The sequence below is a fragment of the Periophthalmus magnuspinnatus genome, chromosome 14 (assembly GCF_009829125.3).
Source record: "Periophthalmus magnuspinnatus isolate fPerMag1 chromosome 14, fPerMag1.2.pri, whole genome shotgun sequence".
Lineage (NCBI taxonomy): Eukaryota > Metazoa > Chordata > Actinopteri > Gobiiformes > Gobiidae > Periophthalmus > Periophthalmus magnuspinnatus.
The window spans coordinates 21,602,681-21,617,534 of NC_047139.1; the positions used below are offsets into that span (position 1 = coordinate 21,602,681).

General features: G+C 39.5%; 2 protein-coding genes across 2 annotated transcripts; both read left to right on the forward strand.

Annotated features, from left to right (window-relative positions):
* The first annotated feature begins 1,180 nt into the window (after positions 1–1,180).
* dlb (deltaB) lies at positions 1,181–5,590 on the forward strand. Its single transcript, XM_033979071.2, has 7 exons — positions 1,181–1,441; positions 1,540–1,779; positions 1,979–2,036; positions 2,131–2,388; positions 3,316–3,677; positions 3,795–4,011; positions 4,119–5,590. The coding sequence occupies exons 1-7, from the start codon at positions 1,391–1,393 to the stop codon at positions 4,817–4,819; spliced, it is 1,887 nt and encodes a 628-aa protein (XP_033834962.1). The 5' UTR covers positions 1,181–1,390; the 3' UTR covers positions 4,820–5,590.
* An 853-nt stretch (positions 5,591–6,443) lies between these two features.
* Positions 6,444–12,101, forward strand: ppp1r14aa (protein phosphatase 1, regulatory (inhibitor) subunit 14Aa). The gene is made up of 4 exons (XM_033978581.2): positions 6,444–6,699; positions 8,660–8,740; positions 8,813–8,845; positions 10,499–12,101. The coding sequence occupies exons 1-4, from the start codon at positions 6,484–6,486 to the stop codon at positions 10,658–10,660; spliced, it is 492 nt and encodes a 163-aa protein (XP_033834472.1). The 5' UTR covers positions 6,444–6,483; the 3' UTR covers positions 10,661–12,101.
* Positions 12,102–14,854: the final 2,753 nt, after the last annotated feature.

A 14,854-nucleotide genomic window follows, 5' to 3' on the forward strand; every position in this document is an offset into this window, starting at 1 on the left:
ATATCACTACTCCATCAGGCCAGTTTTGACTCTCTGTCTAAACAACACTTATGTACTTTGCTTTATCTCCATACCAGTGACAGGTGTTCTTTCCTAAATCAATACTCGCACTCCAGGGCTTAACGGTGTGTGTGTGTGCGCGCGCGCGTGGACGCCTCAGGGAGACAATGGCCGGGTGAGTAGCCCCCACACACAGCCGACCATGTGCCGTTGATTACCATACAGCTGTTCGGATAAGGCTCAAACAAAGGCAACATGATAGTCCGAACTCTTGAAGACCCCCTCCATCCAGGCAGCCCCCACCACACTTCTGCACACACTTACGGCTGTGGACCACAACCGCAGAGGCCAGGGCGCGCACACAATAGACTGGGACCTGCCCCCGAGCATTCACTCCACACGCGTCAGGGCAATTACGAGGCAGCACGTGAAGAAAGAAAAGCCCTGTGCTATTCTTTACAGCTTCCTTACTTTTGTGAACAATACTGGCCTCGGAAAAAAGTGAAAAACAACTCTGAGAAGTCAGAGCTAGAAACTTAGTGTTGTTGGTTTAGTAAAAAGTAGAACAACTACATTTGCTTTTCTGATTTCTACCAACTGTTGCGCATGTTAGAATCAAAAAAGGAGTATTGCCATTGTCAGTGAATAAACTTCATAAACTAGGCATCTGCTACGGCAATATGGTACAACATAAAAATAATGAATGATAAAATAAACAGTATGCGTAAAATAGGCGTTAAAATGAAGTATTCTTTAGCTGAATGTATAAATCCAATCAGTACAGTACAAAAATAATGAAATACAAATATTTAAACCAATTTGATGTCTGAAAATACCCCCAAATTGTACTTTTAAAAATAGTTTATCCAGACTACAACACCAGTACTATTTTTTGGATAGCTGCCAACACCATGACACACCATCCTCCATCAGCACATTTTTGGGTGATTAAAATTCATGCGATAAGGTTAAACATTATCTGCCTCGCGCCAGCTTCTAATGCATATTCCAATGTGGCTCGGGTCCAGATGTAGAGTGGGCTGTGCAAACCTCCAGGCAAGACCCCCATGTGTCAGCAGCCTGCTCCCCTGAGGTGTCCCCCGTGCCCCGCCTCGTGCCAATGACGCTGCGCCTTGGGTATAAAAGCGCTCCACATCTTTACGCAGCAGAACACAAACAAGATAAGTGCCGTTAGGAAGGGGCTGAGGAAAGAGAAGAAGGAAGAGAAGAAGAAACTAATCCAAGAAGCCACCACGAGGATTTTATACTTTTCTGGGATTAAGTGGTTTTGAAAGCTTGAAAGCACGTTTTTTTCTTTCACTTCGGCTTGAGGACCTAAACGTAACGAATGCGGACTATCATCTAACTTAAAAACAACAAACTTTGAAAAATGGCTCAACTTTATCTGAGATACCTCTTGGCTCTTGTGCTCGTCAACACTGTAAGTACAATGCGAATCTTTATTGAATGCAATGCTGGAAAGTAAACTATTACGCACAAGACGCACAACTTATAATACAATTCACGTTTATTTTACAGGTTTTGTCTTCCGGAGTGTTCGAGCTCAAGATCCACTCGTTCCACACCGCGCACCGCATCTGCAGAAAGCACAGGGACTGTCACATTTTCTTCAGAATCTGCCTGAAACACCCCGAGGACGTGATCTCCGCTGAGCCTCCATGCACCTTTGGCACCGGACACACCAATGTCATCCGCGCCGACCACACGTCCATCTCCAGCAGCGCACCAATCAGAGTGCCTTTTCACTTCAAATGGCCTGTGAGTAAACTGTAACAACATTATGGGCTGGGATCTATTCTACATTTATCAGGGGTTTCAACTTTCTATATGGTCCCATTTTGAGGACTGTTGGCCATTCAATATGCAGTTTTTTAATTGCTATAACAACAGTCCCAACTCACTTTATCACTGTGAAACCCATCGACATGTGGAATTCTCACAATTGTTTTTATTCCAGGGAACATTTTCACTGATTATTGAAGCTTGGAATGCAGAATCTCAGACTGAATACACAGGTATGGTTATCCAATGATGATTTTTACACTATTCTACTCGAGTTAGGTCTATATATAGAACTATGTATTAACGTCTTTTTGTTGCATTATCTAGAAAACCAGAACAATTTGGTGAGCCGCCTTGCCACCAGGAGGAGACTGGCCATCGGAGAAGACTGGTCCCAGGATGTCCACTTCGGAGAGCAGAGCGAGCTGCGTTACTCCTACCATGTGTTTTGTGATGAGTACTACTTTGGGGATGGCTGTGCGGACTACTGCAGGCCTCGTGATGATACTCTGGGGCACTACACCTGTGATGAAGAAGGCAACCGCATCTGTCTGGAGGGATGGAAGGGAAACTACTGCTCTGAGCGTAAGTGTGAATCATCAGTGTGAAAGTAAACTATACAAGCTGTCTCATTAGACTCATAAGGTTCTGATGTTTTTCCTTAAAAATTAGTATTCTTATTCCTGAATACCTGCTGTACACTTTTATCAAGATTTTGTAGTGTTTTCGGAGAAGTTTTAGGTTTATATGAGCAAAAATCACTTCCTGATTCCACTGTGCTCAATATCTCAAATAATCAATATCTCAAAACATAGATAGAAGAACCTTATAATTAAAATGGGACAGACTGTAATCTCTAGTCTGTAAAAAATCAGAGAATTTAAAACTTTCAAAATGCTTTTAAATTGGGAACATTATACTAAGTGCTTTAAAATGAAAACATAACCAGCATCATAGAACACATAATATATTAAAAGGAAAACTAAAGCTTAATTAGAAAGAGCACTAGTACAGAGTTCAGCTCATTGGGGTGAAGTTCAGCTCATTGGGGTGAAGGCATGCATGAAAACGTTTTATCACAGCTCCTTTCTATAGCTAATGACAAGGATTATTTGAAGTGGGCAGATTGGCCAGAAGTCTATTCACACCACATAAAGTATATCCTTTATCTTAGTGACATCCCAAAGCAATGTCCATTTGAACGAGGCAGGGGAGTCTGTGTGTCCCATCTGCCTTTTGTCCTCTGTTACAATGAGAGAAAGAGCGGGACCTCATTAGACGCACATATTTCAAGGTGATGTTTGTGTACGCTTGTGTGTGTGTATGTGAGTGTGTGTGCGATGGGGGAGATAAAAGAAGAAAGCGCTTTCCTTGGGCGGTGTGTCTACCAGCTGCTTGGCTTAATGCTTAACCAACAGTGAAGTCTGGGCTGGGGAGGGGTCAGGCAGGGGCCTATACCAGTGTTTGAGAAGGCGTGCCCATTGTAATCACACACCTCCCTCTTTTCTTCAGCCATCTGCTCAGCGGACTGCAGCGAGAAGCACGGCTACTGTGAGGCCCCTGGGGGCTGTACATGTCGCATGGGCTGGCAGGGCCCCTCCTGCACAGAGTGTGTGCGCTACCCGGGATGTCTGCATGGGACCTGCAGCCAGCCATGGCAGTGCAACTGTCAGGAGGGATGGGGTGGACTCTTCTGTGACCAGGACCTCAACTACTGTACCAACCACAAGCCCTGTGCCAACGGAGCCACCTGCACCAACACAGGGCAGGGCAGCTACACCTGCACCTGTCGCCCTGGATACGGAGGCACCAACTGTGAGCTGGAGACCAACGAGTGCGACAGCAACCCCTGCAAGAACGGAGGCAGCTGTAATGTAAGTCCAATCATATCATTTGGAAAGCAAAATTAAACTGACTACAAAGTATTTTATTACAGTCATGTACATCTTGTAACACTTGACAATAACATAGCTTTGTTTCATTTTCAACAGGATCTGGAGAATGATTACTCTTGCACCTGTCCTCAAGGTTTCTATGGTAAAAACTGTGAGATCATCGCAATGACCTGTGCGGATGGCCCCTGCTTTAACGGAGGCACCTGTGTGGAGACTATGACCGGAGGATACACCTGCAGCTGCCCCAACAGTTACACTGGCTCCAACTGTGAGAAGAAGTTAGACCGCTGCAGCAACAAGCCCTGCATGAACGGTGCGTGCCTTTAGTGAGCTCTGGTGGCTGATGGTGACAATTACAATGCTGAATATTAGTTCTCAGTGTGGGTCTGGTGCTAAACAGACTGCTGTTTATGTTTTCAGGAGGTGAGTGCTTGGATCTTGGCCAGAGCATCTTGTGCCGGTGCCAGGCTGGTTTCACTGGTGCCAATTGTCAGGTGAACATCGACGATTGCGCCTCCAGCCCATGCCAAAATGCGGGCACATGCCAGGATGGTGTGAATGACTACACCTGCTCCTGCACACTGGGCTACACTGGCAAGAACTGCAGTGTCCGCTCCGACGCCTGTGGGGAGAGGCCATGTCAGAACGGAGGCACCTGCTTCACTCACTTCTCTGGACCAGTGTGCCAGTGCCCCAAAGGCTTCATGGGCCCAAGCTGCGAGTTCACCCTGCAACCACCCTTCAAACCAGCGCTTCTCCAGACATCCCAGCCCTCCTCTGCCACTGTCACCGTCTCCTGTATCCTGTCCGTCCTGGTTCTTGTGCTAGTGGTCGCTATCATCTTCTTGAGAAGGCGTCGCCGGCTCCACGGAAGAAAACCACTGAGCGACATCGCAGTTTACAATGACTTCGAGACTGCCAACAACCAGAGCAGTGAGAGGGATGCTTTCCTGGGACCCAACGGTTTGTTTAAGATCAGCAACAGCACAGCCCGACTCAGCCTCACCTTATGCCCAGATGGGAGGCCCGGATACAGGCATAGCCCAGCGGAGAGCAGCCTGTCCAGAGGAGATAGGCAGGACTTTATGTGGAGGGATGAGTCTGCGCCAGGGCTCAGATGAATGACTGGAATAACAGGGATATCTGTATAGATGTATTATAGCACTTGTTGCTCCTTGTCTTCATGTGCTGTGAAGAGAGGGACACATCCATGAGCTCAAATGGGCTTATGTTGAAGATAGTATACCAATAAAAATGTAAGCAGAATGAGCAAAATATTGAACTAAAGATGTTTTATGGGCCAGAGCTCTTCCAGTAATATCCAAAGAGAGAAACAATACACTTTTCTACGGACCTACAAAAAACAAACCAAACTGCTGAAGTCACAAACTCTGGTTTTGCCGAACATGCCGAACACGCCCGAGACATGTGTTTTTTTATTGGGTTATTATCTTTGTTCAGTTCATTTTGTTTTCTTTTGATTTGACACAGTACTTTTGAGTTGCTTTTCAATCTTCCTTTGTGCGTACCATCATTTTTTTATTCTATTATTTATTTATTCAAAAGTTTAGTTTATGGCTTCACGATGATTGTCACATATGTAGAAATTTATTTATATGATGCTGAATGCTGACCAACGCTCCATGTAATGGGACTGCCTAGGCTGAAATATCCCAAAGATGTCAAAGGCAGGGATATGAGGACATGTGCTTTATCACACTAGTCAGCCATTTTGTAACATTATATTTATATTTATATACTACTGATGTTGGTGCTTGCTTTTGTGCCATTTTGTGTTTATGCCAAAGTTTGTGTTGAGTTAAATATTTTCATGTTTTGGTTTGTCATGTTGTGGTTGTGTGTGACTCTGAATAAAAAGGTTTATTTGATAACAGTTTGATCTTCTCTGCATGTGTTTGTAATGAGGAGTATGTGGGCCTAAATGTGTATTTTCCTTAAAGATCTACTATGTAACTTTTTGGTTGGAGGGTCTGCCACCAGCTTGTCTCCATGGAGAAGTTATTACTTACCTTGAATGTTTCGGAGTATGGTAGTAAACCTTTCAAGACAAACAGGCTATTACAAATACATGTCAGATCTGTGGAGAGGCGACCCTGCTCACAATAAGAATGTACATTTTCAGGGCATATTTGACCAATTAAAACACATGTAAATTTAATTTAATGCAAGATAAGTTAATGGCATACAGTGGAATATTACAGACAAGTAATAACATCTCCACGGAGAAAAGCAGGTGGCTGACACCCTTCCAGAAAAATTACATATAGTTGCATTTTCATTAGGCCTTTAACTAATGAATATATTTGAAAGCATTGTATTACAGGTATAGCACTTGTTGCTCCTTGTCCTCATATGCAATGAAGAGATGGACGTGTTCATGAACCAGCAGAATGAGCAAAAATATTGAACTAAAGATGTTTTTGGGGTCAGAGCCCACTGAGACTACCATAACAGTGCTGAGAAGCATTTGCCTTACCAATTACGTCGCAACACTGCCCCCATGTGGATGGATATTACAGTCAAAAAAAAGTTTTGCACAGTTTATTCTGAAAAATAAATATATACATTCAACTTTTGATTACCCACAAGTTCCAAATGTTTTATCTAATTTCACTAACTCAAATTACAATTAGGTTCTATGTTAACAGTGCCCACGTGAAATGAGCGCAGCAGACACGAGTAATACCTCTGTCTGTCTCCCTCCCCTGCCCTCCTGCACCCAGAGCGGAGGATCCAGTCAGACCAGCGCAGACATAGACACAGCATGGCCGCAGACCGGTGTGGGAGTCCCCCTCTGGACCACGGGACAGACGGCGACCAAGCTCTGGAGTTTGATCCAGAGTTTGACGAGCTGTATGGAGGCAACGTACCCAAGAGACAAGCGCGAGTTACGGTCAAGTACAACCGGAAAGAGCTGCAGAGGAGACTGGATGTGGAGAAGTGGATTGACGAGTGTCTTGACCAGCTGTACTCCGGACAGGTGAGAGACCAACAGCTTCACAGGAGAGAACAGTATAAGTTAAAATTAGTTAACATTTGGTATAAGGGCATTCTACTTTTTTCCTTTTTTACAATGAAGTTTATACATAACTAGATATGTCCTCTTTAAAACGTTCATAGAAACCTCATATAACAGGTCCTTTACTCTAGTCTATATTTGTAGCCTAAAATAGCCTTCATTCTGCTTGAAATGCGAGAACATATATTATACATTTAGAGTAAACACAGTGATGTCATGCATGGTGTGGCCTAACACAAAATACACAATATTAACTAATACCAAGAAATTGAAATAAGTAGAATATAATGTCTCTCTAGTGATTATCAGTACCTGACATGACAAAAGGGACCACGTGATGTATGCTGTGTTTAGGAGAGACTCATAAATGTTGGAATTAGTTGTAGGTTTACTGGGCTGATTCCAATGAAATGCAGCATTTTGTGTTGTATACCTTTCTACAAAATATTTTTTACAATGCAATTTAGAGACGATATATAAAAAATGCACAGAAACAGTACAGTTAATGATGAAACTTCATAGAATGCCTATTTAATCCAGTCTACCATTGTAATATGAGAACATATTTGGAGTGACCACAGTGTATGCTTGGGCCTATAACAAAATACGTAATATTACATAACACTGAGAACAATATTTAGCACATAACACCTCTCTATTGAACATTTATATCATAAACTGAGATGATGCATTATGTGTTTATAAGAGGAGACATGCCTGTCCTTACATGGCAACATCAATATGTCCCATGTGTTTCAGAGATCTGTATCTGTCCCGGTCCCACTGCCTTACATGGACAGTGTCGTAACTGTTGTAACAATCAATTATGAGAAAAAGGAAGGCGCTGTAGTTCCCCAGAGGTAAACAATGCATCAGCTGCAGTAACAGCCAGAGAGAGCAGAGGTCATGGGCCAGTGTTTCAGACCAAGAAGGAAATGCTGGGAGTGGAGGCAAAATGTTGTTGAAGTCAAGAATGTTGTTTACACTTACTCGAAAGAAGTCAGTATAGACACAGCCAGAAGTTGGTTGGCAACATATAAAAGCAAAACTAATAAAAAACCTCAAATAGAAAGTAGTTTAAAACTAAAATCAAAACGGCTTTTACTATTTCATTAACATAAACAATACAGGTTTTTAATAATTGCTATTGTTAAAAGTATCAAAATTCAGATACTCATTTAAGTAAGTATTGATACTGAAAAATAATGATAAAACATCTTGAGTTGTAAGACACATTGAAAATTACAATATTGTCTAAAAAGCTCTCCAGCTCTCGGTTTCCCCTGCCCGCCTTATCACCGTGGGGAGCAGAGCTTTCAGCCGCTCCACTCCACAGCTGTAGAGCAGCCTCCCTTCTGACCTCTGGAACACAGACTCACTCCTACACTTCAAATCCAAACTCAAACGCATCTGTTCAGACTGGTTTATTCACTCTACCGGACCATAGTGCACTGTCCCTTTAACTCTATGCTTTTACTCTATGTTTATACTTTATATTAAGTTTATTGTTGTTTGTACAGTTATAGAAACATCTATTTTTCTTTTATAAAGAAGCATTTTATGGAGCTAAATTATTTCCTGATAATTACCATGGTAACTGTTGAAAATTGTGCAGTAGACATACATGCATAAGTTCACTGCAAAGTATCAATAATTGAATTAAATTACATTTGGTTCAGAATTGTAGTAATAGCCAAAGCCTTCCCTGACTGGCCCTTGGTCCTGGCCTGATTCCAGCCCCAGCATAATGTCCCAGTGAGGATGGGACATTACAAAAGCTAGTTGTTCACACTGAGAGACCTCTATTCCTCTTCAGACTACATGAATATTACTACTTCCATTGTTCTAGTGTTGTCAGCTTTCACATGGGACAAGATGCCTTCATAGTCATATCTCCTGTATTGTTTTTTCTGCCAAACAGGAGAGTGACATGCCAGAGGAGGTGAACATTGACGAGCTTATTGAGATGCCAAATGATGAAGAAAGGGTCAAGAAATTACAGGTATTTGTTTAATTGTTATAATATTGTCACCACATTTACAACAATCAGATTTAAACTTTTATTTTTTTATAGGAGGTTTTCCAGAAGTGCCATAACAACACAGAGGTATGTTTGTTCCATTGCCTGCTCTGTAGCTTGGACATGCTCCCCACTGTCCCCCCACAACAAAGCCTTTCTGTGCTCTCTGCTCCTTTTCTACCAATTTGATTTCTAAAACAATCACTCTTTCTGGACGTCTTCACTGGCTCTATTCAAAGATGCAAATATAAACAAATCATCAGGGTGTGTCTGTACTACTCCAGTCTTTTCACTACTGTATCTTTAAGGCTGTCTCTACGGCTTCCCTCAAGGAAATGTATGTAAATGTATTTGTATACTGATATAGTCAAGTTTAGGGTGCGTTCACACAACAAATAAACTTCCAAATAAGGGTATTAAGTTATATTTCAGCACTGTGTGAGTAATTTCACATTTGTCTGATACATAAACCTCCACTAATACATTTGAAGACATGTTTTAACCATAGACTATACATATAAATATATAGTCTATGGTTTTAACACATTTCTACTAGTCTGATATAATATTGTCTGAATATTGTTATTAGGACTGACATGTTCATTTCATATTCATTTCACTATCACCCACTTCTACTGATCTGCTTTATGAAATGTGAGTCATTCATATTGTGTATTTACTTTGCCAAAAGTAAATACACAATTAGTACACAACAAGTAATGATTCGGGCTTAGTTTTTGCCAAAATAAATATTTTTTTTCCATTATGAATGTTTTTACTGCACTGAAAAACAGGTTGGGGAGATGTGGGCTTGCGTCTGTGAAACAGGACTCTATTTGGCCTGAAGGAGAGCCTCCTTCTGCTTGTTTCCATGGAAATGTTGTTCTTTTGGCTATAATATTCCATAGTATAGCATAAAATGTATCTTGAGAATGTTAGTATAGTTTTAACTTTCTATTTCCATGGAATCATGCCGTTGACTTTCCACCTTTACAAAATTGTATACTATCACTTTAAGCTAATTGTATTTTTTATTTTTTATTATTATTTTTTTTTAACCACCCTAAAAGCCTCCTTTGGGCAGCTGTTGCATATTATCTCTGTAACATTTGGAAACGTGCATCTTGTTTGTTTCATGCTATTTCTGAATGAAACATTAAAGGGCCCATATTACACTGTTTTCTGATTTGTTATAATGTTGTTTCCTCATCACAAACATATCTGGAGTTGTGTTTTGTATCAATCACACATTTAACACACAAACCCTGTATATTTAGGCTAAGATCTTCTCTCAAACAGAAAACACTCTGTTCCACCTTATGATGTCATGTGGTAATACAGGAAGTGCTCCACTGTGTTTTTATACTCCACACACCTTCACTACAATCATTTGGATAATTTCAGTCCTTGAATTTCCAATCTCTAATGAACTAAAGGTAAAAGGTAGCTAATTTGAAGACTACTACTTAATGACATCACAAGGTGTAACAGAGCATTTTGAGCTTTGGAAATGCAGACAAACTCATAATAAAGGGTTATTGAAAGATGTGTGAATGAAACAAAACACAACTCCGGGTGTATTTTTGATGAGACAACAACATTATAACATAACTTAAAGCTCACAAGAGTAAGAGTAAATTTTGTGTAATATAGGACCTTTAAATAATAACAATAACATCTTTTCCACTGCTAGAATACACTGAACATTAGCTGCATTTTGACTTGTGCTTCCTCCTTCAGAGCTTCATCCAAGAGCTGGTGGTGAAACTGGAGGGAATGCACAAACAGGAGGAGCTGCAGACTGTTGGCATCGAGCATCCGGTCATCTCCCACGGTCACTATCGCCACGAGCCGTACCACTTCAACAGCCCACACCACCAGGGACCCAACAAGACCCTTTAGGACTAAAACACATACCAAGATCCCACGATGGACTCACACGCAGTCTTAATTTAACATGTATTTATTTTAGCTTTATAATAGGGGTGGCGCCAGGGGGCTTGAGGATGAGACAGTCTCCCCTTTGTATGGCAGTGCATCCGTAAACACTCAGATTTTTGCCAGATTTTCATGGGACATCCAATCTTTATTAGAAATGTTCAAATTGCAAGCATACAGTTAGTGTTCAAAATAGAGCTGCAGTGATTACTTTAAAGAACCTACCTATTGTGCTCATGTCTGTTATAAAGCTATAATCTATAACACCTGTGGATCATTATGTTATAATTTGCATATTTTAAATTGCAATAGTCATCTAAAACGACTTAATAAACAAAACAAATCCGCTAACTTTTGCGTTACTAAACTGCGGTGCTCAATGGGAGCTGACGTTGGTGTACACATCATCACAAAAACTGAGCAGTGGATATTTCATTGGTACCAAAATGACAATGCAACAAATCTTACGAATATCAACGATTAAGAAAATTGAAAATGGAGAACAAAGTAACTACAGAGCAGTGGCTGTATGCTGGCAATATGGCATCTTGAAAATAAGCAATTAAAGATTGCTCAAACATGCACAAATCACTCCAGATACAACTTTGGGCGAGAAAATGTTAAGGGGAAACAATTATAACAACATGGTAAAAAGTTCTGAAAAAGTCAATTTTGCAGAATAAGTCTGATTTAATGAGATCATTGCTGACTAATTTGGACATTATGTGGATTATACAGACTTAAACACATGCAAAAAGATGTTTCATACCAAAGACAGTGGCATTATTAAATAAAAATGTAAAAAAATAAATAAATAAACAACTTGTGATTAATTTTACATTTGATTTGTAAATATTATCTATTAAGAAGGCTTCAGTCAATACATTTTACCTTTAAATATTTTAAACATATTTTAAAAAAATCTTACTGTTGAAAATAACTCATTGTTTGACTTAATCTCGTAATTGCTGACTAGTCAACTGCTAAAATAATCATTAATGCAAAATTAAGCTTTAATAAAACATGGGCCCTCCAAAAAGTGTCTGGAGCTGCCCCTGCATCATCACATGTATAGTCTATATAGTGTAACTGTGACAAGACTGACAAGACTTCTCCCTGCAAATGTAATGGTCTTAAAATATATACTTCTTTGTGCCATTTCCACAATCAAGAGAAAGCAGAAAAATACTAATTTGTGTGGATAAAGATAGTCTCTCACACTATTGACCATGTTAGTAAGATTTATTAATTTGACATAGAGTAAATATATGTAACTCCAAAAACACTCCCTAGAATTATGAACAATATGTAATACTGAATTGTTTTAGTCATAAATTCAAAGGCATGGACAAAATGATGTCTGTGTTTATTTTCAGGCTACAGAAACTCATTAAAGCCTAAAACAATGTGTGATTGTTTCATTTTTAGTTCATTTTCACAGTTCTATAAGAACAGGTCTTACCTAGGCTAGTTTTCTCTTTTGAGACTATATTTGCTCTACTTAGTGGCATGTGGTCTAACATGTAAGGCAGACCTGGGTTTGCGTGAAGTAATGACAACTGACAGGTAAAAGAAGAAGAATACATTTGTAAGAACAACGTGTCTCTGAGCTCAGCATGTCTAAATAGGCTCCTACATCACACGTGTGCACACTATTGATTCATACTGCGCAGAAAGAACCATTACAGTGTGTGACATGGGCCCTATAACCAGCAGTGGTGGAATGTAACAAAGTAAAAGTAGTAAAGTACTGTACTACACATTTTAGGTATCTGTACTTTACTGAAGTGGATACTTTTTACTTTTACTTCACTACATCTGTATTTTCTACTCCACTACATTTTTGAACTGGACTAAAAAGTAAAAGTATTTTTATTATTGTTTGAGACCTGCTGAAAAATCTGAGGGGTTTATTTTTACCACGGTCATAATTTGAGCAAACAAAAATATACAAATAAAAACAGTCAGGAAAAAAAATAAATAAAATAAAATAAATAAATAAATAAAAAACAGCAAAATCAATTCAGTTGTTTCTGTTCAACAAAATTCAGCACAAATCTATCAAAATCTGTACATTTGAAGTTTTAGTAGATTTCAAGATCTGTGGGAGATTCTTTTATTTTTTTTTTACTCTTTAAGTACATTATTAAACAGCTACTTTTACTTCAGTAGATTTTTTTCATATACTTTTACTTGATTTTTTTTTTTGCTCTAGTATCTGTACTTCTACTTAACATCTGCAATTCTACTACTTACTTGACATAATTAAATACTTCTTTCAACACTGACAACTGACAATCAGCCTATGAAGGTGAGTGCATTGTCAACAATAAGCAGCATAAAAAATAGGTGATTAGTAATAATGATTTAAAGGTGTAATATGTTTAGATGGAGGGTCAGTCACCTGCTTTTTTCCATTCAGATGACATTATTTTGCCTTCAGTGTTCCATAGTACAGCATTGAACCGTGAAGAGAAGTCATCCTTTTCAATGATTCTTCACCAATAAAAACACCTGCAACTGAATAAAACGGAAGATAGATGAGTTTAATATTATGGTGTGAAACATACCAGGCAGAGCAATAACTTCATGGAGACAAGCGGGTGGCGGACACTCTGCTACTGGAGTATTTTAATTAGTTGTATTGTATAGCCATTATAAGTTGTATGGATTTATAACACAGTGCAGTTTTCCTCTCTGGACACAAGGGGACAGAGCAGGACCTCACGAGGAGCCTTCACTTGTTTTGTTTGACATTTTGGACCCAGCATATCTCTGAGGCAGGTACTTGCACATCCCTCTCATTGTGTTGTATGTACTTTATGTGACAGTGGATTCCTGCCTTGACTACACTGACCTTGACAGACAGTAATAAAGCTGGATATAGGGCAGCAGCAGTGTCCACTTAAAGACTTCCACTGAGGATAGAGAGATGAATGGAATTTGGATTCAAGGCCATGGCAACGTAAAGGTGCACTGTGTAAGTTTTCTGGTAGAGGGGTTACCGGTTGTTTGTTTCAATGGAAAGTTTATTGCTTTGTCTGGAATGTCCCGCAGTATCGCTTTAAAGGTTCTATATTATGCAAAATTGATCCTTGTGAGCTTTAAGCCATGTTATAATGCTGTTATCCCATCAGAAACACAAAACATACCTGGAGCTGTGTTTTGTTTCATTCACACATGGTTGAGTAACACTTTATTATTAGATGCTCTGTTCCACCTTGTGATGTCATGAAGAGGTAGTTTTCAAGTTAACAGCTCCTTTTACTTTTAGTTCAGTAGAGATTACCAGGAGATCCAGGACTGAAGTTATCCAAATGATTCTAGTAAAGGAGTACAGAGTTTAAAAACACAGTAGAGCACATGACATCCCAAAGTGGAACAGTGTTTTTCTGTTTGAGAGAAGAACTCAGCCTAAATACTGAGGATTTGTACAATAAACATGTGTGAATGAAACAAAACACAACTCCAGGTCTGTTTGTGAGGAGGAAACAACATTATAACGTCGATCAGAACATAGTGTAATACAAGCCCTTTAAATGAACCGGTCTTTGTAGAGATTAGCAGGAAATGCCACAAGGCCAATTTACGGGTCAAATCTGTGGAGAGGCGATTCCGCTCACAGTAAGAATGGATGTCTTTAAAGGTATTTTTCATCACACTTCATTGAGTAAATGCATGTTAGAGAAGTTTAATGCCATACAGTGGAACATTAAATGCTGGCGGACCCCCTACCCAGAAAAGTTTTAATCTTTATGCATGTTTTACTAATAATGTAGAAGATCTGATACCACTTTATAATAACTACACCTTAATTTGCCTTTAATAAAGCAGAAAGATAGACTTAATTCAAAATGAACAAATAGTTTACTAAGAATGATTCAGGCATAGTAACCACTTAAAGCCACAGTACGTACATTTTTTGCCTACAAAGAAAAAAATAGACTAAAAATAAAACATGTTTTTGTTTGTTTGTTTGTTTGTTTTTTCAGTTTGTTTTATGGCGCTAAAACCAACACACCCTTTATTCTGAGTGGGCTTGCACAGACCTGTTTGTTATTGGGCTACAGGAGGGACTCTTCCTGCTTGTTTCCATAGAAATATTAAGATATCATCTCCCACAGTCTGGCATACTTAAGCTTATCTATTTACTTGGGA

Excerpts from the sequence above, each read along its gene's own strand:
- dlb (XM_033979071.2), top strand. The coding sequence starts at position 1,391 with ATGGCTCAACTTTATCTGAGATACCTCTTGGCTCTTGTGCTCGTCAAC. Across the intron at positions 1,780-1,978 it reads CTTTTCACTTCAAATGGCCT|GGAACATTTTCACTGATTAT; the intron begins GTGAGTAAACTG and ends TTTTTATTCCAG. Across the intron at positions 3,678-3,794 it reads AGAACGGAGGCAGCTGTAAT|GATCTGGAGAATGATTACTC; the intron begins GTAAGTCCAATC and ends CATTTTCAACAG.
- ppp1r14aa (XM_033978581.2), top strand. The coding sequence starts at position 6,484 with ATGGCCGCAGACCGGTGTGGGAGTCCCCCTCTGGACCACGGGACAGAC. Across the intron at positions 8,741-8,812 it reads AAAGGGTCAAGAAATTACAG|GAGGTTTTCCAGAAGTGCCA; the intron begins GTATTTGTTTAA and ends ATTTTTTTATAG. Across the intron at positions 8,846-10,498 it reads AGTGCCATAACAACACAGAG|AGCTTCATCCAAGAGCTGGT; the intron begins GTATGTTTGTTC and ends TTCCTCCTTCAG.